Below are 25,574 nucleotides of genomic sequence, written 5' to 3'. Positions count from 1 at the left end.
CACATGACAGGAATGTGTCAAGTTTCGTATGTGTATGAATCGAACGACTATGTTACACATACAATTAACTACATGTTCAAATAACTTACATAACATTAACTTAAAACGTTTTAATATAACTTATTAACAATTATTCATAACATACCGACATCGCAATTTAAGTAGTTAATAATATGGTAATACAATTTCTAATAGATCTCTCTCTAAAATAATAAATATATAAAAAAATAATATTAATAATAAAAATAATATAATAGACTCTTAAAACTAGGTTTTAATAGAACTAATAAAAAAAGTCAATATTTACAAAATTATTAAATACATTTTGTAAATTTTGACTTACATACCGACCCGAAAGGCACCTGTATCCTCATAAATACAAAAAAATTGTAAATCTTAACCATTATAATCTACCTGAACACACACACAAACACTCGCACACAAGATTTATAAATATAATGTAATATTAATCCATAGCCGGTTGGTCCATTCATTAAATCTTTTTCATATCTAGTATGTTAGAACTTTTAATTTTTTTCGAATCACGGCTGCACATTTATGTAATGTGCACATTTAACACTTGCATGTACGTAAGCCAAACATCCAGTAACCGACATGCCTTAGAGCTAAAAATTTACTCGGGCACAGAACTCTGGCCTTCTACTTATTTATTACGAAAACAAAATACCACGGCCGCCATTACGTTCTATCTTATATATTTTATAATAAATTACACAGGTCTGCGTCATTAAGTATTTCGAAGTTTATTAAAAAACTATTATTATTTCTTATAAAAGTAATATAAAACAGAAGTCATATTATATATATATCACGTCAAATTTAGAAGATTCAGTTGGTGCTTGTTGATCAAAAATCAAAAGTATGGAGCAATTGATAAAATTAATGAAGTGCATTGTTTATTTTTTTATTACTCTGGATGGTTACAGTCACAGACTATAAAACGGTTTATATACTGTAGAATGATCAGCCACAGAGTATAGATTGCACAAAGAATAAAGATTGCAAAAACAAACAATGGAATTAATATAAAACAAAACAAGCGAATTTACTAAATAAAAGATATTCTGTTAACTTAACTGAAACAAAATGTGACATGAATAAAATAATACTAATATTTGACCTGGAATAAAAAAAAACATCATGGCAGACCTGTCTTATTCTGCAATAGTGAACGCCTTATTATCTAAACCATTCACAGGCTCTTTGGTTTCCTTCTCTTCTCTTTCCCTCTTCACTTGGAATTCCACTATGAAGTATAGAGAAACGCCGACAAGCATTGTTGTTCCAATGAGATACGCTTTGGAACTTGTACGGAGATGGGGCGAAATCACGTAGGCTATGATATAGCCGACAGATTCCCAGAGGCGGAAGTTGGAAAAGGCAGCTTCTTCTCTTCCGGGGAAAAGGATTCCAAAGAAAGCTGAAAATATAATTAATGCGTATTCCAAGCAATTATTAATATTATAGAAAAAATATTTTTATGATATTGATTTTCTGCTTATATTGAAAGTATCGCTTTTAATTTTGAAAAGGTCCGTTTTTGGAAGGTTGGAGGCTTACCTGATGATGAATGAACACAGACACTGTCTGAGCGCTTACGAATGACATCCTTCTAGGAGTCGCTTCTTGAAGGACCCTAAGTATTGGTTCAGAAATACCCGGACTCATCTAATAATAGTCTAGGCCAAAAAGCAGGTGCACTAACATCATCATCGTTAGACGTTGAGACCAAATACCAAATTCCATTCTTATCACCTCGACGTCCGACGTTCCACAGACCACAACAGAGCGATTAAGGCAGTTTTCGCCGCGCTCCACCACTACGTGAAACCAGCTACTCACTGAAGTATGTCCGGACCAATTCCACTTAGGGTTGTTCAAAAATAGGGCGTACCTATTCTTAAAGGCCGGCAACGCACTTGCGATCCTTTAGGCATTGTGAGTATCTAATGTCTAGTGTGGGCGGCGATATCACTTAACGTCAGGAGAGCATAGTGTTCCATTAAAAAAAGGTACTTCTGCCTAGCAAACTCTAGCGTTGCACGGCGTTTTCTGCTAATTTATTAAACCTATATTCTCTGATTTGCTTACCATTAATCTGGACCAGCCAGACGGAATCACAGAGTCCCCACAGCACAGCGATGATGTACATCACATAGCTCATATTCGCTTGAGGCTTCCATAGCAGTATTGTGGCCACAAGAGCCATATGAATTACAGTAGCTGCGCACACTAAAGGTATCCGCCCTGTTATCTGTGAAAAATGAATACATTCTAAACAAACACTATTGAGTGATACATTTTTGTAAATATATACAAAAAAAAAATAGTAGAAAAGGATGTCATCGGATAACTAGTGTTGTTAAGTGTCTTAAGGAGATAATCACAGAGAGATATTATATCATAATTTCATGTATTCTTGGATTTAATCCTCAAAGCAATAAAAAAATTAAAGACTGTATATAAGTTAAACACCTTTTTAAGTTACACAATATTTGTCCGTGAAACAAGCGAAATAGTCAAAGTAAGTATGATATTCATTATACCATAATGTAAGGCAATGTTCGAGATCAAATACACAATCATCATGGAAATGATTATTAAAAAGAAAGAAAAAAAATCAATACCTAATAAAATACCTTCACTGATAGTTAATTAAACTTTGATCAAATACCTTTGCGATATATCCAGTAACAAAGCATCCTATAGCATCAGAAACACCAAAGGTCAGCATCACATAGCCAACTGTTCCAGTTCCGACTGCGCATGACACGAATGACTGAAACAAATTTTTATAGTAAGATTTTATAATACTTCTTCAGTGTTCTGATATTGCAAGTTAAACATTAAATAAAAAACACAGCTTATTTAAATTATCACATTTTATTTCATCTAAAATCCCAACTGGTTTTTGTTTTTAGCAGAGGGCAAACGTGCAGGAGGCTCATCTGGTGTTAAGTGACACCGCCGCCTCCCATGGACACTCAATGCCAGAAGGCTAGCGAATGAGTTGCCGGCCTTTTAAGAATTGGTACGCTTTTTTCTTTTCTTTTTTTCTTTTCTTTGTACCCCTAATAGGTTTGGACTTCAGTGGGCATCTGGTTCCACATAGTGGTGGCACTGGTGGTGGTGACAAAAACTGCCTTAAGAAACGCTCAGTTGTGGAAAGACGGACGTCGAGGTGATATGGGTGGATATTCGTATTCTGCTTCGACGTCCTATGATGAAACTCAGCTGCAGGTATTAATTCGAATAACTCCTCTGAACACTCTCCATGGTAAATGCGGTAGAAGATGCAGAGATACCCCACATCTCTACGCTTGTTGTTTGGGATTTTAACACACCAGTCGTGTAAAATCTATCTATCTATCGAGAGCATCTGCTGGATCTATGGCGTTACATACTCATTGACCCAAGACCTCGTACTCTGTAGTGGCAGATGACAATAACAGATACAAGAAATAGAAATACTAACCGCCGTAAAATCAGCTCCAAAGAAAGCCTGCTGTAATCCGGTGAAGACCATGATGGTTATCAGCATAATCTGCTTGGGCTCCACTAATAGCTTGAGGGTCGCCATGAGCATTTCAACTCCTCCCATTACTTTAACTGCACGGCCAGTGTCGTATCTATAACATTTATCATCACTTTATTAAAGATGAATAAAGAAGTATTTAAACCGCAAACATAGCAGGTTTCTAAAGCTCGTGAACCGGTACTAATGAATCGGTCAGTAATACTTTTTATATACATAGATATTATATAGATTATGAATATTGTTTAATGTTTATATTTTTATTGGTATTTCTGATCAGAACGTAGATCGCGCGATTATAAACATACCTAGGCGATTTATTAAAAAAATATATCTGTTGCGTTCACAATAACAGAAGAAGAATACTGGTTTTTAGGGTGTTCCATTAAATTTTGCTCTCTATAGAAACCTTCCTTAAAGGAGGAATAAATAAATAAAAAAAGGGTGCATGTACGCGCGAAAGAAGTTATACTTCTTTGGCATTATTAAAAATAGTTTTTGATTGCATGCAAATAATTGTTTACAATTAAATAATCAAAGACTGGAAAAGGAGTCATTATAGTCAATAACGTTCTGTTTACATTTGAAAAATTAAATAAATAAACATTTATTATTATTCTCTTACATTAAGTGTAACATAAATTCTCTTATTATTCGAATGTTGTTTTTAAATTATGTCCAATGCCGTAGCATCTTCCGTGGGCAACTTCATTCTGTTAATTTTGTGTCACGGTGCGCGCGCATCGTAAAATTTCGCTTTCATAAATTTTTCATAACGCACCTAAATAACTTCAAAAATACTCAGGTTGCTCCAGCCGTCTTCGAGTTTGACGCTTAGCAACATATTTTGCAAGTCAATTTTAATTATATAGATGGTTCATAAACAGTAAGTTGTCATTAGTTGTCACTGTAAAGAAATACGAATACAATAATGTAATGTTTTTAATTATTAATATTATTTATACCTCTTCATAGAGTCTACCCCAATTGCAACAATTAGGGCCGCAGCCGCCATGCACGCTAGATATATGCCTGAAATGAAATGCAAATATTTGTTCCATATTCAAACCATAATTAGATCCTGTTACAAGGTGGGTTCTATGATTCATATGAAACAGTTGCTTCAATATTTTGATAGAATTTTAACAATTAAAATTAATAAAACTGATAAACAGTGTCGAGCACAGGGTCCTGAATTTTTGAGCAAAGAGCTGTATTCAGACAAAAACCAATTTAAGCCTTACTTAAGAATGTCATTTCAAAATTCAATACAGTTTTGACATACGGGAGTCAGACTTTCCACTAAGTCTAGTTTCTGATTCTTGCCCTTACCGTTAGTACGTTTGTGTTGAGTGCTTAACCGTAGTACGTGGAAAAAACACTAGAACGGAGTGTCTTGCCCAAAGAGAACATTATGTTAAACTCAAACTCAAACTCAAAATATCTTTATTCAAGTAGGTAACCAAGTACACTTTTGAATAGTCAAGTTAAATTAATCGTAAATTTACATTTACTACCAGTTCGCAAGTCAAGGGCGTAGAGCGGGTAAGAAGAACTGGCAAGAAACTTTCCGCCACTCTTTTTAATCGCCAAGTATTGTCATACAAATTGTTTGAACTGGAGCAATTCAATCCCAAGGATTAGGATCATTTAAGTAGTCCTCAAATTTATAAAAAGCTTTGTTGATTAATTTTCGTTTAACGAGGACTTTGAATTTATTTAGTGTTAAATATCCTTAGTAAATTTATTTAGACTTAATTGACTTATTAGTCTTAAATTTTGCTAGATTGTAAAAACATTAGTAAAGTTGCCACCAACCAGATAAGAGCTGGATTTTCTCATAAGGCTGCCGCTGTAAGGCCTCTGCAGCATCAGCGCTGGGCAAGAAGTTCGCTCCACAGATTTTTGGGATCATGGTCGCGTTGATAGCGGTCACAGCAGCGTGATTATCGCCCGAGGACAACACTGAAAGTAATTTTTTACTATAATGATAGTAACTATTTGCGCCTAAAAATATATATATTTATAATTAAGTTGATTACTGTTTATTGCAAACGATAATGATTTTCTTTTGACTATTCTTTAACGATTTTTAAGCAAGTACAAATCATTAAAGTGACAAAAAAAAGTAAATGAAAACAAAAATAAAAGATGCTCAGACATGCCGTACAACTTAAATACTTAAATTGAGATGGGCTCGAATGGTCAAAAAGTGTCACCAAATGGAACTGGAATGGAATGGAAATAAGGGCAGACTTAAGAGGGTAGGCCGACGAGGTTGTTAGATACGGCAAAAGATAAAAAAAGGGGGGAAAAGTTGGAGAAGGAATACTCCCCGCATCTTAGAATAATAAAATTTTATATTTCTTGAATAGGTAAAGAAAGGTTCAAAATACTTTTGTATAAATTGGAAATGAGCACTTACCAAGCGACGAGATAAGATTTCCCCAAACTTGATTAAACTGGAATATCATGAAGAATAGACCAAGGAATCGCGTCAACAATGCTTCCGCTGTTATATTTGATAACTTGCTGTGAACCTCAGATACCTAAAAACACGGATCTTATTTAAAAAAAAATATATTTATAGATCGATATTAGAAAATCAGTTTTTACCATTTCAAAATATTTTAATAAAATTTGATAAATTGATATTTTCTGAAGGCTTTTTATTCCATCCTGTGCTTAAGTTGTCTAAATTAAATTTGATGTAAAATTATTACAAATCTAGATGAAGTAAGTGTCAATAATGCTATTTTTTTCATTTAAATAAATGAATCGTTTATTTGCAAAGACGCGGTAATCTAAATAAAAATAGGCATGCAATTGTCATATTAATAACAACAATTAAGTTAATTATAATTGTTGTCAAAACTTAGTCTTAATACTATCCCACACTATATGATATATCACTTCATATTTAAAATAAAACACTCTTTTATCGGATTAAACTCTTAATTATTAAACCCAATAATTAAAGAAATATGGTTCACACGTATTACACGTTCGTGCGTGTACTTATCTTGTAGATATATTTTTTCTTAGTATGGACACGCGTTATAAGTTAGATATACTTCTTTGGCGTAACAAGATAAAAATCTTTTCAAAAATTTTATTCTACGTTTGTAGAAAAAATGACATTTACATTACAAAAAACTAAATTGTGACGACACTTAGTGTCGGTTTTTTATGACGGAGTGCGCGCGCATCGTAAAAAATCACTTTCATAATTTTTCCCTAACGCGCTAAAAGAAGTATAATTTCAAAAAGATTTTTGCGAATAATTATAACATTGTGTTTGGTACGCAATTATAATCGCTCACCACGATTATGTGAATGAAGTAAGTATGTGGTTTTATTTAACCATAAAACTAATAATAAACTACATAATCATACTATGTATCTCACGATCGAAATCGCTATTAACCTAACACAGTTTTCTGACCACAAAAAACCAGTGGCGTTACCAACTTTAAGGTCTGGTGCTCGGTTTCTGTTTCATGATCTTGTTTTTTCTAATAGGCAAGGTGATCAGCCGTTTGTGACTGACACACGCCGTCGTCTAAACGCTGTTTTTTGTTTTCCTACCTACGGGATGAGAGTCTCAGCTCTCAATGTCGTTTTCAATACTTACCACAGATAAATAGGTACACTTCGCACACCAAAGGGGTCCGCCTCCAAGACCGACACATAGCCCTGCTGGTATCATAGTGTAGAATGACGGCCATAATTGTGCAGCTATAAACGGCATATAGGTCACAAACGAGAGAGATATCGCCCATTTTGTGCCTATCCACCTGAAATGATAGTCTCTTGTTTAGTTCACTTCTCACCTCTCAGACAGACAATATCTAAATAGACCGAAAGATACACATCCTACAGGAGCACCCGGAATGTTCGAAGTATTTCAACAGAGGTTAAGTCATTACATAAACATCGTTTTATTATTTCATCGTGTATAACCTATAATAGTACATAATCAAAATTAACGCCTGAAGGTTTTGCGATCAGCTGGCGTTCTGAAGCTCATGGGTTCTATTTTCGATACAACAATAATATTCTTCCTCAGACACACTTAGTGACTCAATTACATTAAAAACTTACTTTATTACTGCCGTTGGTAGGAATATATTGGATAAAATGAGTCCCGCGTAGACAGCCGCCAGCGAACTCATTCCAAGACCCTCGTCGGCGTTTATGGAGCTTTGGAGATTTGCAGCACCCTACAAAATCACAAATATTTGGGAATTTTTTTTATCTTTTTTACGGCTTTGTTTTAATCTAGCATACACATAATCTACATAACACGTAGATAACTTGAATTCATTATAAATTAAGTTTGTTTGGTGTGACGTTTTTTACGACTTTTCCATGGAAAATACGTCATAACGATCAGTTGCGGTTGTACCCAAGTGTTGCCCTACATTGGATTGTAAGTTCGTGGAATCCAAATACTTGTTGTAAACTGCTCAATAGGTATATGTAATTATAAATGGTCGGCACATTATGCCCTAAAACAGAAGTGGAAAGGGGAGGGGGCGTAAAGCAAGATGCACAGACAAAAAGTGGGCTTTTAACTATATGGAAAGGACCCAGGGAAATTTGGAGAAGAGACTGCTTCAAAAAAGGTGGATAGAAGATGTACGAGGGTTAGCAGGAGTGAATGGAGAAAGAAAGCCATGGATATTTTGAAAAAGCTGGAGGAGGTTTTTACCCGTGAAGGAGTTCCGGTCAATGGTACAGAAAGAGTTAGGTCGAGTCCTTCCATACTAATATTATAAAGAGGAAAGATTTGTATGTGAGTATGTTTGTAACGAATTGGCTCAAAATTTACTGGACCGATTTTAAAAATTCTTTCACCAAATGAATGCTACATTATCACTGATTAATATAGGCAAGATAAAAATGTAGATCCCTTCTAAAACTACAATAATGTTAGAAAAATGCGTCATTTTTCTTTCACCGCATGCGCTGCGAAAACTAATGTTGATAGAACAAAAAAATGTTCCACAATATTAAAGAACATATCGCTATTAAGCGCTTTATTGGATCAAGATCATCACAAAAAAAATAAGTCAATTGTCAAACATTGTAAACGTTTAATCTCCTTAAGTAGCTAAATATTAAATGGTAACGACAAACGTCTAAAGCCTAGGTAAATGTATAAAAGCTTGCAAATAGCAAACTGGGTTAGATAAATACTGCATTCTCATACTTTCCGACCAATATAACCGTTCACGGATAACAAAAGAATAGCGATAATACAGCCGTAGCTCGGGGATGTCTGAAAGAAACTGCTTACAACAGAGCAGTAAGACATGATCTACCTAGATTATGTTGTTGTTTTCATTAAAGATGGTGTTGTATTTATAAATTGCCAGACACATTCAACTTTAGGAATAGCCTAACTTGGAAATGTGTAATGTAAAAAGTGTTTATTAAAAATGAAATGGTTTTACCAGTGGCGTAACAATAGGGTGGCAGGGCTGGCAAAATGCCACGGGCCCCCGACACAAGAGGGCCCCTGACGAAGAGATAGTATGTTCTATGGATGAATCTGCATACCATTCCCTCTCGCCTAAGAGAGGAGGCCTATGGCCATTAGTGGGACATATACTACGTGTAATTGAGTACGCTGAAAATCTCGAAGTTTATTAAAATTACACTGAGTACGTGTCGATTTTTACGGATATGGCCCCATCAAAAGGATTTGCCACGGGCCCCAGATTGTATAGTTACGCCACTGGGTTTTACAGATCTACAGGTGTATCAGTGGTTTCTATTGGAATAAAGAATATATACTCACACTATACGCCGTGAACTGCACCATAAACGCCAAACTGATGATGACCACATTCTTCACTATACGTTTCGTTTCACTCGGCTTAAACTCCTTTTCTACTTTTAACGTCATTTTACTTCCGTTTGATAACACTTTTTACTTTATAATTAATTTTTTGACATTGGTCTTTTTCCGTATTTTAATGTATATCGTTAAAACGTTTTTAACTAACTGATAAGTCAGATCCAAATGTTCCAATTATTTAATGTCTAAAATTACACAATCGATTTGATAATTAGTTATCTACTGCAAGTTACTTAATAACGCAGCTCATTCTTTAGTTTTATATTTATGTACGGAATAAAACGAAGTCAGGTGTGTAGTGCCTTTTGAGGCTTTAAATGTTAATATATAATAAATAAAATTTAATATTTATATATTTTAGTTTGTATGCCTAAAAATTGTTTCAGAAATAATAAAAGTATAAGCACAAAATTAAACTTTTAGCATAAACAAGAATAAGTGCTTAAGGGTTTTACTGAAATAAATTACATGGTACATAGTTGGGCATCATAGTAACATACTAAACGACTACAGGTACCAATGAAACTATGACTGATTTGGGACCCTGTGACTTAACACGAGTAAAGAAATTTAAAAAAAAATCAGCTTGTATCAAAAACATTGTTTTATTTATGATAATTGTGCGATAATTTACAAAGTTATTCTATCTCAGTTTACTCTGAGACCGAACAATTTTGGTAAATTTCTCATAAAACCGGTGTTAATGCCATTCTTGACGGATTAAATTTCTTAGTAAACGTGCACCACATTTGTCAGAGAAGCAAGTCGATAAAAACATATTGTAATAAATGTTGGCAACCTCTGAAACAAAAACGGATCTTGTAGGTTTTGCCCAAAGTTTATCTAGTTAAGATTATAGTGATACCTACTGCAAATTTAGGATTACCCGTACGAAAACAATAACGATTTTTTGTGTTCACGGCGGTTGGCTCATTCTATATTTGGTTTGTACGAGTTTTTTTTATATTTACAAAATTACCTTTTCCCGATCGTAATAATTCTTAAATATATTATTCATATTATATTATACATATTCTTAAATATTATTCATACAAGTTACAATAGATTTGTTAACAGCTAATTTGAATTATGGTGAATTAAATAAGTAAATCTGTGTATTATTTTGCGTTAAGCTTAAGACGCCTGTCATTTGAATTCTGTTTCTGTCGCCTATACGATATAACGTAATATCATAATAAAATATATCGTAATATTTTAGGAAAGTTAATTATTAAACAGAAACAAAATAAAAAAATCCTACTAATATTATAAACGCGAAAGTTTGTAAGTATTGATGGATGTTTGTTACACTTTCACGTCAAAACTACTGAATGGATTTTAATGATACCTTACAATAATATAGCTTATACGTCAGAATAACATACAGTTTATAAAGATAATGTGTGAATTGTCAAAATATCAAGTGAGTAAGAAAAAATCTACCATCTGCGAGCTATTCTGGCGTGAAAAACCGCTAGAGTTACACATATCTATTGTATGATGGAAATGTTTATCTTAAATAGTCAAAACTCCCCGCCATAGTATATATCCATATCTTATGTGTAAGCCTGCGCAGACGAAGTCGCGGGCACCAGCTAGTTGTATATAAAATATGTTTGCATTAAAAGTATCGATATGCCTTTCATTAGTGAACTAGTTTATCGTAATTAATATATTGTATCTTTTTAGTAAAAATTTAAGAGATAGAAAAAGTCTCTGGACACAGTGACAGGTAGTTACATATAATAAAAAAAAACTGCCTTACTTAACTTCTGTCATGGTAAGTTTTCTATTTATCACATTGCAAGGTGATATTCATTTGTTTTGCGATCGTCATTAAATTATTTTATGCAATTTGTGTATTTACAAAAACCATAAATAAATTATCTCATAGAAACGACCAAAAAACACAAAGAATCGTTTGTGATTTTCAGCGCGTGATTATAAAATAAAGACATAATGACAAGGTATATCAGTAGACGACACTTAAGAATACAATATCTTTGTCACGCTCAATGTACTACTAATATATTCAAAATGAAACACTTTGTAAACGAAAACATAAAATTTAACAAGAAACTACAGTATCAAACCTATGCTATGTGTATAACGTAAGATATGTTAGAAACAATAGATCAAAGTAAAATATACCTAACCCTCTTGTATTTAAAGTATGTATAAAATCAGGAATAATGACCGGCAAAGTAACATCAATCTTTGGGCATCGTAATACAGGTAGAAGTCATGTCTGCTTTAAAGAAGAAGTCGATGAGAAGACAATGTTTGATGTTGTTAGCAGTGTTCGCCTAGTTCTTAAGCTTGAGACTTATAATCCTTTGGTTAAATTACGGCTCACGATATGTTTTATCTATACTAATATTATAAAGAGGAAAGGTTTGATTTTTTGTTTGTTTGAAATGAATAGGCTCCGAAACTACTGGACCGATTTCAAAAATTCTTTCACCGTTGGCAAGCTACACTATTCCCGAATGACATAGGGATGCTTACTAAAACTTGAATAATCTAACCCAAGGTGTAAAAAAATAAACACAAAACTTCCTTCAATCGTGTGCGCTGTGAAAACTATTAAAGATAGAACAAAATGATGTATTACAATTTTTCAGGACACATCACTATCTATAAAAAATGTCCCGACAGCATGTCTCTATCTTTTATAGTTACGTCACAATAAGCGTCCTTTTATTAATTTTTTTTATTAAAATACCACCGCTAGAAAATACTCTTTATTCGTACCTAGGTAATGATCCTTATGGAAATAATTACCAACGTTTCACATAAGCTACAATTTAATGGCATAACCACCAAAAAAGCCAAAGGTGGATTGGTGGTCTCCTGCCTTTTCTCTTGAATAGTTTACTATGTACTATGTAATATAACAAAAATCTTAGCCACAGCAACGCTTGGCCGAGTCTACTAGTATATGATATTTGGGACGATATCGCACATAACGTACATAACATCGTAAGGAAACTGGGCATGCCTTTGCCACCTAAATTGAAACTGTGTGTCAGGCACAAAAGGCTGATCGTTTACCAGCCCTAAAAGAAATATAAGGAAAGAGCGTCATCATTCTGAGACCAAGACCAGGGATTGTCTTTTGTTTTTATGCATTATTTAGATTATTATTTAAATTCGCAAACATCTCAAAGTGGAAATATATAGCAATGTATACGCGTAAGTGGATTAGGATATAGGGAAGTAGAAGAATCCTTGACGATACCGTGTCCGGATCTAAGGTCAACCGAAGTGACACGTCGTTAGTACCTTTCATATGTTATAGAACACGTTTATAACTAAGGTTAACCTTGAACACAGCATAAATTATAAAAAGTAATAGAAAAATGAGCCGACTTTAAATACATTTGATTTTTCTAATAGGATCTGCCTTGCGATTCTGTAACTCACTTTTCGAACTCTCACAGCGGTTGTCGCAGTGGCGGTCGCGCTCCTATCAGTAGTGAAGCAGTCATTTTACGATTTGGCATTCTGATAAACAATAAAATACAAGCTCGGTCCTTATCAGAATGCCAAATCGTAAAATGACTGCTTCACTACTGATTTGAGCGCGACCGCCACTGCGAAAACCGCTGTGAGAGTTTGAAAAGTGAGTTACAGAATCGCAAGGCTGCCTTCTGTGCTTGCCGTCAACACACCCCGTCGACTTTTTGGGTCTAAGGCAGGTCGATTTATCCTCGATGTTTTCCTTGGAGCGAGTGTTAAATGCGCACATAGACAGAAAGTCACAGTGCACAGCTGAGGTTCGAACCTGCGACTTCAGGGTATGAGTCGCACGCTAAAGCCACTAAGCCAACACTGCTCTGTAAATAGTCATCTATAGTCTTCATGTACCTTCTAGTAATGTTTTGATACTCTCATCTTGAAAACTACTAAACTGATTTGAGGATTTTTTAATGTGTTTACGTAATTCAAATAAAAACATCTCGATATCACTTCGAGAAATGTGTGGACAAACATGCAGTAACGAAAAGTAGCAATCAATCAAGAAAATAAATATGAAATATGCAATTCTTACAATATCAGAATAACCTCCTTTTTGAAGTCGGTTAATAACTAGAATGAGTAAACAATGAAACATATTATTAGGACCGTTTAACGTTCTCGTACTTAGTTAACGTTCGGATAATTGCCTACACTTCAGGACATAAAGATTAGGAAATCGATTAGTTAATGGAAAACTACAGTTTGTATGAATTTAATTACATAGATATAGTAAAATTATTAAATGAAAGAATTCTTTGTATTTGTGTAAATTATAGTAATAACAATCCAAAACATCGTTTTACTTACGTGGTTTCATGATAAATTATTAATAGGAAAACTAGGCAATTTTATCCCATTTTACTTGAAAAATAATTTGGGGCCAGGTAGGCTTGCAGACCTCTAAATCCGGCATTGACCATTGCATTCAGTTATTTTTCTATTGGTGTTCTATATCGACATGTACAAGTTCGACTTTATGACCTCATAATGTCCAAACTCAAACTCAAAATAACTTTATTCATATAGATAACCAATTACACTTATGAACGTCAACAGAAAAGATGTTAAATTAATTCTAATTTACATTTACTACTAATTCGCAAGTCAAGAGCGTCAAGCGGGAGAAGAACTGGCAAAAAACTCTCCGCCAGTCTTTTTAATTGACGAAGTTTTGAGTCATACCAATTGTTTGAACTGAAGCAATTAAATCCCCAAGGATGATAATCATTTAAATAATCTTCAAATTTATAAAAAGCTTTATTGATTAATTAACATTTAATGCTTTGAATTTATTTAGTGATAATTCTCTAATTTCGCTTGGGAGTTTGTTGTAAAAACGAATACAATTTCCATATAAGGAGTGGTTTATCTTCTGGAGTCTGTATAAATATAAAACACGCGAATAACTTGTTCTCAGCTAAGTATTATCTTTGAAATGATGAGTGGTACCGGCCTTCGTAACGATAATGTATTGAATATATTTTATTATTATGCATCAAATTATCATCATGAACAAGGTTACGCTTCAATTGTTTAATCCAAAATTGGATTATTTCATAAGTTCGAATTACCATTCGCCCAGTAATTTCATGCTACTCTCACTCCTAACGGTCCGAAATTCGATCCCCGGTTGTGCACCTGAATACTTTTTGTCTATGTGTGCATTGAATACTTGCTCCTACGGTGAAGGAAGCATCGCGTCGTGAGGAAACTGAGTGAGTCTTAGGCCTAAACCGTCGACGGAGTGTCAGGCACAGCAGTGTTCTACTTGTTCTTTAATAGATATAATTCCTGTTTTACGTTACCTCAAGAGAATTATAGCTACTAATACATGTATGCAGTTCCGTCTATATGTCGCCGGCAACCACCTTAATTAGACGTTCAATTAACAGCTTAGTCTCTTTACGAAACAGCGCCGTTTAACTGGCCTGAATGATATTCAACCATTTGATCAAACGGCTAGGCTTGAATCGATGACGTTGCATTACTTGCCTATCCAGTTCTTTTCAATTTAGTTCCACTTTCTACCAACCAAATCCAACCAACCAACCAATCTCCAAATTGTCTATAATGCGTCGGCAACTAGGATGATGATGTGTACCAAAGTTTAATGAAAAATAGTATGGAAGAGTGTAGTGACACTAAGAGTAAGCGTAAGAACACTAATAAGTTGCATTTTAAATATATTAAATAAAGAATTTCTTATGTCAGATATTTCAGCTTTTTTATTTCTGTCACTTGATCGAACGGATGGCTTAAGCATTAGCCAGCCTGTTAATTAAATATTGCAAAACGGCTGAATATAATTCAGGACGCTAGTTAAACGGCGCTGTTTAGTAAAGAGGCTAGGCTGTTGATTGAACGGCTAATTAAGCTAGTGGGCTGCGACATAATATATAGAGAATTATTACAGATAATTTGTTTAACATAGTGTAGTAAATGTTGATATTTTACTAAGCGTAATAGTTAAGTCAATACACTTGAATTCACAAATATTTTTCTTTCTGCTATTGAAAAGGATTTTTAAAATTGGTGCAATACATCCACAGATAAACGACAAATTAATTTATAAATAAAATCACATATTTTTTTAGTTAAGTATAGCATCATAACCATAAAATGAATTGTGCCATTTTTTGCTAATAACGCGATAAAATTCTATTAATTTGCGTAATATGCTAAATAAAATCTTATGTTTTCCCAATTTTTTATTCTAATTAGTTCGCTTTAGGTTTTTTCAATTTGGCGTAGCCTCGATTAGCAGAAAAGAAGACCTTGTGTTATAAATGACAAAAAACTAACAGCAACAATAAACTTAGATGGGTATTTAATTGTTTTTAACGCCAAAAGAGTTATATCTTTTGAAACTATGAATGATTTTTTATGTTATTCAGATTTATTCAAAGTTAAACATTTAAATATTACTAGTTATAATAATTATGTTTTGTAGATTGTCAGGTAGCTCTTCGATAAGTAAGTTTCTCAATGTAACAGGAGCAAACCGGCCGGAAGCTCACCTGATACCACCGCCCATGGACAATCACATTGCCAGAAGGCTCGCAAGTGCGTTGCCGGCCTTTTTAAGAATTGGGACGCTCTTTTCTTGAAACGACCCTAAGTCGAATTGGTTCGGAAATACTTCAGTGGTGATCAGCCTACAGCATACTGGATGGTTTAGATTCACAAACCAGCCCGGCAGATGGCGCTGCAGTCGGTATCTAGGTTATTTATCTATACAACAAATAAACAGCTGGTACGTGTATAAATCTTCTGTGCATGTGATTGTAATTAAACACCTAAAAGGCTGGACAGATTTTGATGAAGTTTGTGTGTTCGAGTAGAGGACAACGGTCGGATCCACTACTTTATAAGAAATTTGTACTTTGAGATACAGTAGGGACCCAACTATAATCACATCTCACAATAACTACGCGGGTATCAGAAATTAAACGAGAAATACCTAATGGGATATGCACGCACAATTACTACAATTATTTATTGAAGATGTCTTTATAATTATCAAATTTATCTATTAGAAGTGGATCAGCGTCAAAAGTAGTTTATTAAGATATCATTGAAATGTAGTTATAATTATAGTAGATTACCGGCGCATACGATATGATCATAGAAAATTATATGTGTTACAACTGTCAAGGCAAAACTACAATGTCAATGCTATTTTTAAGATCTGTGCACACCGCAAGCTAATCTGTGATGTGCACTAATAAGCGAATTAAAAAACATAAGAGCATGTGTTTCTATGGTAGTTATCAAGGCGTTATTTAAAAGAAATATACAAGTATAAATAAGCAGATTAAAGTGGGGAATTTGTTTGCTCGGTAATATACCCTAATCAGAAACATCTGGTTCTGTTTTGTAAAAGACGAAAATATAATATATAAAATTTGACGGCTCATTGGTCTAGTGGTTAGTACCCCTGACTGCGAATCCATGGGTCCCGGGTTCGATCCCCGGCTGAGACAAACATCGATGTGATGAGCATCTGGTGTTGTGCTTAGGTCTTGGGTGTTCAAATATGTATTTATATGTCTATATATCTATAATATGTATGTATATCCGTTGCCTAGTACCCATAACACAAGCTTCACCAGCTTAGCATGGGACTAGGTCCATTATATTATATTAGTATAGTAAATTCTGCAGGAAGACAGGGCTAACGCATGCACTTATTATATCTTTTCTATAGATTGACCTTCTGTGTTTGATTCTGTCTTGACTCAAACATAGACGACGATCGTCTATGTTTGAGTCATGACGGTTTCCTTACGATGTTTTCCTTCATCGTACGAGGAAATGTTACTAACCCGTATAACTTATCCAGGCAGCTCCAAAACACGACCTCAGTATTAAGAATCGCACGCTTAAGCCAATTTTTTTTTTATGACGTGAAAATGCGCTTACGCAGGCCATAGCGTGGATATTGAGCTTGACGCGGGGACTGTGGGGTTGGGTCTACACTCAAAGCCCTCTACAGAGCTATAAGCCAGTGCCCACTGAAGTATTTCCGAATCAATTCAACTTAGGATCCATCAAGAGTGCACCAATTCTTACTAGTACCAACACGCCGGCAACGCACTCGCGGGCCCTCGGGCATTGAGTGTTCATGGTACTACTTAGTATGGGTCATAACGTCCATTTGCCCCCCGTTCTATAAAAAAGGCGTAATGTTACCTAGCACGTGATGTAGTCGCAAAGTGCTTCCGCTATGGCTTAATAAGCCATTAATTATAGGGAAAGTAAAAGTGTTGTTCATTTATCTCTCCCACACAATATGAATGATGTTAGTTGTTTCGACTATGTGTTTGCGTGTTGTCCCCACGAGAATGTAAGTGCGTACTCCTATTTCATCATGCCTCCTGCTGATAGAGGACAAATCTTTGTTTTTAATTTATGTTTTTATTATTAATTACTTAAATGTCACATGGGACATGGTGTAATGGTTGCAGATCCTAACAAACATTTGGTAAAACAAAAAAAAATGGCGATTAAAAAGAGTGGAGGAGAGTTTATTGCCAGTACTTCTCTCCCGTTCTACGCCCTTGATTTAAGAACTGGCAGTAAATGTAAAATTAGTATAAGTGTACATTATGTCACTTATATGACTAAATGATTTTTTACTTTTACTTTTACTTTTAATAGGATTCCCAACATCACCACGATACCTGCCATTAGGTTAAAGCTTGGCTTCAAGAATAATTATAGAAATACAAATATGGCTTAACACCCCGCCTGATAAATGTATCGACTCAATTATCACACGTCAGAGAATGTTCTTACACTCGCGCTCTTCATTTGAAGGTCGCGACTAGCGCCGTACAACTTCCTCCACTCTCTCCTGTCTTCGGTAAGAGTTCAATGAATAAAGAGAAAGAACGCAAACAGTAATGTCGCGAGGTTAAATATGCCTTTCGATGTTAATAAAATTTATTAATTACGTAATACATATTTCATTCATTCGAATTCAACGGTGCTTTTATAGACGTGTTTCGTCATTGAGGTTGTCCGTTACCTAACTGTTAAAACAGGATATTTTGTTTTAATATGCGTAGGTACTTTCTTGCCAAAACCCATACATTTAATTTGAGTGTTTATGCAAGCGAATTTCTGCGCAGTATCAGAATGTATATTAAAATATTCATTGAACCATCAATGGGCAATGCGAGCATCGCTTAATAATATCATCCGATATTTAAAAAAACAATTGAGAGGCGGCTATCGTAATTTTGTCGACTCGTAATAATAACTCCGAGATAACTACTCCTAGGCTCTGTATTCGGAAGTTTGTGAGCTTGACTTCGAGGATATGGACGCGGGATATTTGATTTAAAGTTCGCTTGAAAATGAGATACATAACTATATAAGTATATAATATTTTGTAAATTATATCTACATCCGATACAGAACTGAAGACGTACCCTTAAGTGACCCCCCCATAATTTATTATTTTAGACAAACGCAGAAAAAGAGTGGCAGAGATTGCCAGTTGTTCTTGTCCGTTCTACGCCCTTGATTTGAGAGGCAGTAAATGTAAACAGGACCTGATTAACCCTAAGGCTAATTAGGCTGCAGCCTAGGGCGCGACGATCTAGGGGGGGCAAAGTTTGCTTTCTTATGGAAACTGCATTAACTAGACGACAGTAAATTTAATAGAAGCAAAGCAAAGAAGTAAAAACAACTATATGCCACTGATTTAGGAGAAACCTTTGCAGAAGAATGCCATGTCCATTTGGCCCAGTTATTAAAATCTGACACCGATGCCGAGCATTCTATTAATGCCAGAGGGTTTGTTGCAGCTAATAAAAAGTTTAAACTTAGCCAATAGAAGAAATGCAGCCAAATACGACAAGGATTTGGTATCCTACTTGGTAGCCTGCAGTCTCTTGTCATGATTTTGGTCGTATAACGCGTGAAGTGCTTTTTTTTGTGTTTGTAGGGGCGCATCCTGATAAATAGCTTAGAGCGGTCAGAACTCTTGATCAGTCTCTGAATGTAAAGAAGCATTTAGCATTTAATATGTATTTCTTTATTAACGTTCATAAGTGTACATTGTGTTACCTAAATGAATAAATGATTTTGAGTTTAGACTTTTTCTAGTCTTACATCGCCACAACTCTGCCTGAGGTCTTATATGATTTTATGCGCGATACACAAATGACATCATCAATAGGACGTCTCGTTTACAATTGAATAAAGAAAACAATTGACACTTGAATCGTACAGCCAAGCGATGCAACGTTTCGTAAAGGCACAATCAAAATAATCTTATCGTAAGTATACTTCAAAACGCCAAAAAATGATCTAAATTTCAATTGGCTGCCAGTATGCGCCCTAGAAGTTGTTAACAATAGACAGTAGACCAACACTTTAAGCGATAACGATAATAAATGTGAAGTAATCTCTAGGTTTCCTTTACCTCGCTTATATTAAGAGCCGATAAAACATGTTTATATCGTTAATTACTTTAGAAAGGTCATTTGTGTAAAACCTACAAAGGTGGTGTTACACAACTAGCTTCGTTACTTAAAAACTAGCACACAAATACAAATATATTGTTGGGTACCGTACGATCAGTGTTGGCCTAGTGGCTTCGGCGTGCGACTCTCATACCGGAGGTCGTAGGTTCGATCCCCGGCTGTGCACCAATGGATTTTCTTTCTATGTGCGCATTTAACATTTGCTCGAACGGTGAAGAAAACATCGTGAGGAAACCGACATGTCTTAGACCCAAAAAGTCGACGGCGTGTGTCAGGCACTGGAGGCTGATCACCTACTTGCCTATTAGATTTAAAAAATGATCATGAAACAGATTCAGAAATCTGAGGCCAAGACCTAAAAGGTTGTAGCGCCACTGATTTTCTTTTTTACCGTACGCAAAAGTCTATACGATAAGCATAAAAAATATAAACTACTAATAACTAATAATTTTTAATTATTTTTATTATTACATTGTAAATACTGTATACTTGATCATAAACCTGGAATATGTTTATTAAAAAAGTATTGTTATAATAATAATACTACGTGAAAAACAAACTAACAATGTTTTCAATGTCAAACTGAAATGAAGACGATAAAACATTTTACGTAAAATGTGCATGAATTCTCAATTATTCTGTATCGTAATTATAATATGATAATTACGTGACAGAATATAACTCACTATACTCGTATATTATAATTGAAACCTTCGATCTAAAATCTTTACCCATGCTAGCAGAGCTATACTGGCCCTAGTATATGCTAATGTTGCTAGCGCATATTAATACAGCAGGGAGGAATCCAGCGAATCTGTTCTGTGGTGCTGTCACGTAGAGTGGCTGTCCATTGGAAGCATCTACTCATATGCTACCTACAGCTACTGCCGGTTTTCTAACTCTAAAATATGGTGACGTTTTAGTCGCCTTACATACTTATCTATGGTGAGTTGGCGAGCACGTGGATAAAGGCCGATTTACATTATCTTAGTGTTTAGGAGAGTGCTTTAGTACAACTTGAAAGGCATGTTCTTTAGCGTAGCGTTTACTAAAGCAAGTAGCATTTACATGTTTCAACTAAAGTACTATCCTAAAGCACTCTCCTAAACACTAAGATAATGTAAATCGGCCTGTAGATACAAATAACAAACTACTGGCTACTTTGTTGCCCACAAGCGCATTATTAAACTTGCAGAGAGTGAAATTACAAATTGGACAAAACAGATAAGACACGCAGTTTATGTTCGCGAGATGTTACTTAAAATGATTGAATACGTTGGGGTCATCGCTGTCGCTATTGGGAAATTGCAAGATACCTGCAAATCAGGCTTTCTACTAAACCTACACCTATTACTGTTAACTACACTTTCCTGTTGTTACACGCTTTATTAACATAATGAATTGATATTGAAGCCGTAATATACTCCAAATTGAAAAATTCCACGTAAGATTTACGTTGCTTTAGCAAGAGTCACGCCTGATCAAATTGTAAATTATGACAATAAGACAAATGTCACGTTCTCAAGGTCTTGAATAGAAAATTAATTCGATAGTATATAATTCTCTTATTTATAGAAGTTGTTTAGCTTGTTTTAACATTAGTTTTTTAAATGTTGTATTCATGAATCATTAAATAATTTCAATTTATAGATCCGTTTGGTTGTTAATAACATGGTTTGATTTCTGGCGAAACTGAATTGTTTCGGGTTAGAAATTGTGTAAGTATTTCGATATAAAAAATAATAATAGTAACATAGAAATTACAATAAATTGATTTGCACGTTGTTACTATATTCTACAGGACAACAATTAAAATGGCAAATATGTATTAGCTATTACGTAGATATCATACTTATTAATTGTATAGCAAAAACTATTATTGTATAAATAAAAAACTAGTTCTCACGATTATTAAACTGTTTTTTACTATAGTTAATTGTAACTCATTAAACTATTTAATATTTTGTTATTTTTAATATTTTATTTTATTTAATATTATATTTAAGATATGGTATAAATATTAACTCAGAGTAGGTAGATATTCATGACGATAGAAAATGTTTATTGATTTTGTTTTATTATTTGGTTCGTGTAGCCTATAATAATCCAAAAGCACATATCATGCTATTTTTTCTGGACAAAACTAAAATAATGCGTTTTGTTTAGTTTAAATTGACAAAGGTAAGTTATTAGTTACGAACCAATCGAATTAGCATACATATAAAAATTGCACTAGAATTTAAATTTCTTTTCACTTCAAAAAATTAAAATATACCAGCTTGTGAAGGGTTTGTTAAAATTTTAGTTTTTTGACAAAGATTCACTTTTGTATTTTGTTTTCACGAACAGTTTAAATTTTTTACCGGAAATCACTGAACACCTCGTTTTTTTGCGCGTGCGTCTCTTGAAGAGCGCGACGGAACTAAACCCATAATTTCATTTCGCGGATGAAAGAAATATCAAGACACGTGCTAAGCAAGGCTATAATCTCAGTTCAACAAACAAATGGATCGTAAAAGTTTTCTTAGCCGAATTGAGGACTCGCGTTATCGCACAGAAATCCTAAGATACACACTTTGGTTTGATAGAAACAAATGCAGTTTTTGTTCAGTTTTAGTGAACAATATATTGACAAAGGATATTTCATTCTAAAACAAAATTTACTGTACTTACTTTCTTTTATGTCATGTAGTCTAGTAGTGATACTGAGCCGAGTCTTTCCTATACTAGGATTATACAAATATAATGAAATTATTAAATTTTTCATAATAATACGTAATGCGAGAAAAGCATAGAACATATGTAATATAAAAAGAATACCTCATATTATACTTCAACCCGATGCCAATAATGATTGCGGAAGTGTTGACCGTTGATTGAAGTATATAACTAATTATTATCTCGAAATAAGGATAATTTGAATTAAAAAAGACGGATAAACATAAATTGTATATCTTGTAATGGAAATTCACATCTCGCTTCTGTATCAGTCAAGACCTTCGCGTGTGATCTCCGTCGAGGAAGCTATTTTTCACTTATGCGACAGGAAACAATTTCGAGTTTCGCCGATCATTTTTCCCATTACACTTTATTTTGTTTTTAATACCTCTATATGCTCCACTCATCATTGTTTTTTATAAATCTTAAATCAATTAATAAATTAAAAAGTTATGCCTATCTTGGAATATTATCGCTTTTTGATGGCGCCACTCGATTTACGGCGAAATAATTGTTTAGGCTTGGTAGGCGCAGAAGACTGATAAGCTTTCTTTAAGGAAATTGGCCATGACATCCATTGACTTTTGTAGAAGGTATTATTAGATTAGAGTTAGATTAGAATATTGCGTGTAATACGTTTACCAAATAATCAAAATAATTACGAGTGTTATGCATTAAATCTCTTAACGTGCTTTGCCTGCAACAACATATTAGCTGGCGAATAAAGACGACAAACAAAAATTTATTCTTTTTTGTCTTTAGTAGGTTGCAACAATGAACTTTTATTTTTCAAAATATTATTTGTCAAGTTTTGTATTCCATTTTGAATTAAAGTGACCTCATAATTAGCGCATTACGCATTGCTGTTTTACAACTTCCGAGTTCAGATTTAACGGATTAATTTGACAGATTTACAGTCGAATTAACAAACATCAATGTCATTTACGTGACCTACAATAATTCTCATTTGTCACTTGAATTACAAAAACAATGCTGACAAGGTTAGCAAAAGGCGCGATACTTCTAGGTATATGTATTTTCCTTAACTTTCAAACAAGATGAAGATAAATAATTTAACATTGTTTACCTTACTACGAGATCACTATAATCTAGTATGTACTTTAATCAATACTTTTCATAAATGTATTTTTGGTAAGGTGGCGTTTTAATTATAGAAGCGGGCACAATTGCCCGATTTCTTTTTCCATAAAAATTATTTACATTTTATGAAAAACACCTGTAATATAAATCAAATCTAAATATGTAATGAACTTGAAAAGTTATGATTGTCTTTGCTCCCGAGCGCAACCAATTCGCAGCGAGCCGTCAGAAACATATAAATAACTAGCTGGCCTGGCGAACATTGTACCGCCTAACAGTCGATTCTTTATTTTTTTTAAATACTTATTATGCTATTCGGGACACCGGTCTAGCTAGTAAGATAAAAAAAAAGCAAGTTGATAAGACAACAAATACATACATTATGTCAAAAAATAAAAATTCACCTTCCCGGAACCCCTCCACTAACATTTGAACTTTATGATATGGTATTAAAGTTCAAATTGACTTTTAAGTATTATTACGAATATTTTGTATGGGAATATAGAAAAGTGTTGTTTTTAGCCTATTCACTCAATTTTTTTTTATTTTTCTCTCCGTAAGAACCATCTTCGTACTTCAAGGAATATTATTAAAAAAAGAATCAGACAAATCGGTCAAGCCGTTCTCATGTTATGTCGTGACAACGGAAAACGGGTTTCATTTTTATATATAAGATTATAATTATGTTTATGACGTAGGTACGTTATGCGGCGAATATTTTTATAAAAACTAAATCGGTGCAATTTAACTCTTGACTTTAAACGGTGCATCATCCTATATAATTCTTATTTACATCTGCTTATGTAAATTTTTAAAGGCGTGTAATATAGCTACCGCTCTAAATAACAACCTTCAAAAAGTGCCCCTTTCTTCTTCTTCCTTCCTTACTTTTCCTTAAAAATTTATTTATGATGATTTTATGATTACTATTAACTACCATAGATCCACCAGTCACGCCCTGCCATTTTTGATACAGAGTAGATATATCACCCGTTCATGTATAAAAAAGTAATGATAGTCTATGCAAAAATTGGCGGGAAACCCATTAATAAATAGTCCAAGCCATGCGTAGTATATAACTAGCGGCACGAAACTCTAGCGCTGACCGTTATTGCGCAGAAGTAAAAAATAAGGTACCTGAGGGGGGCTAGCGGAATGAAGAGCGTCGATTGGCTCTCCTGTCGCATTTTGTCCCCCGCGCGACAGTACACATGCGCAGCAATCCCCTCCACGTATCGGCCAGCGCTAGACTTACGTGCCGCTGGTTATACGCATTAAAACAGACTAAAATATGCTTTAACATTTACTTTATTTCAAATAAAACTATAAAAACATTGTTCATTTAAGTAATTAGTTTCAGTGGGTGCAAATTAAGATAACAAAAACACAAAATATTTTCCATATTATTTATTATACTCCCGCTAGCGTTAGCCTTGAATAAATTTGGATGAACTTCACTAACCAATGTTAAGGCATTTGCTATAATAAAAACACTTTTATATCATTCTGAAATAAGATAAGAGTTAAGACATTGGATCGGAAGAAGCGAATTAATATAATTAAGTTTTACTTAATTTAAAATAATTTCATATTATTATAGTTAGTTAAGTTGTAGATAGATTACTAGTAAGAAACATAATGTGTAATAATTTTTTTAATCCATTATACATAATCTTCGATTTAGGCACATTACTATAGCTAGATTGCGTACATATAAAACTACACAAAAGTAAATAGTGTTGAGATTTTCATTATCGTAACTGTTTAAATAATGTATAGTAGTGGTCATTATTTAATTAGGAAAAATTTAACTTCA

At 34.1% G+C, this 25,574-nt stretch overlaps 1 protein-coding gene across 2 annotated transcripts; it reads right to left on the bottom strand.

Moving 5' to 3' along the window:
- Positions 1-570: 570 nt before the first annotated feature.
- On the bottom strand, positions 571-22,373 carry LOC125048832 (UNC93-like protein). Of its 2 annotated transcripts, none has more exons than XM_047647747.1 (11): positions 22,215-22,373; positions 9,363-9,607; positions 7,661-7,779; positions 7,191-7,353; positions 5,982-6,105; positions 5,375-5,521; positions 4,522-4,588; positions 3,497-3,650; positions 2,696-2,800; positions 2,113-2,275; positions 571-1,441 (listed from the first exon to the last, which is right to left on the bottom strand). In XM_047647747.1, the coding sequence occupies exons 2-11, from the start codon at positions 9,468-9,470 to the stop codon at positions 1,176-1,178; spliced, it is 1,416 nt and encodes a 471-aa protein (XP_047503703.1). In that variant the 5' UTR covers positions 9,471-9,607; positions 22,215-22,373; the 3' UTR covers positions 571-1,175. The 2 variants fall into 2 exon arrangements, with proteins under 2 accessions (XP_047503703.1, XP_047503704.1); XM_047647748.1 differs by having other exon boundaries at positions 22,303-22,350.
- Between the last annotated feature and the right edge of the window lie 3,201 nt (positions 22,374-25,574).

The sequence above is a fragment of the Pieris napi genome, chromosome 4, assembly GCF_905475465.1.
Source record: "Pieris napi chromosome 4, ilPieNapi1.2, whole genome shotgun sequence".
Lineage (NCBI taxonomy): Eukaryota > Metazoa > Arthropoda > Insecta > Lepidoptera > Pieridae > Pieris > Pieris napi.
The sequence above is the reverse complement of the archived record's forward strand: the minus strand, read 5'-3'. Positions and strand labels throughout refer to the sequence as shown.

Excerpts from the sequence above, each read along its gene's own strand:
- LOC125048832 (XM_047647747.1), bottom strand. The coding sequence starts at position 9,470 with ATGACGTTAAAAGTAGAAAAGGAGTTTAAGCCGAGTGAAACGAAACGT. Across the intron at positions 7,354-7,660 it reads CTACCAACGGCAGTAATAAA|GTGGATAGGCACAAAATGGG; the intron begins GTAAGTTTTTAA and ends CTATCATTTCAG. Across the intron at positions 6,106-7,190 it reads AGTGTACCTATTTATCTGTG|GTATCTGAGGTTCACAGCAA; the intron begins GTAAGTATTGAA and ends CCGTGTTTTTAG.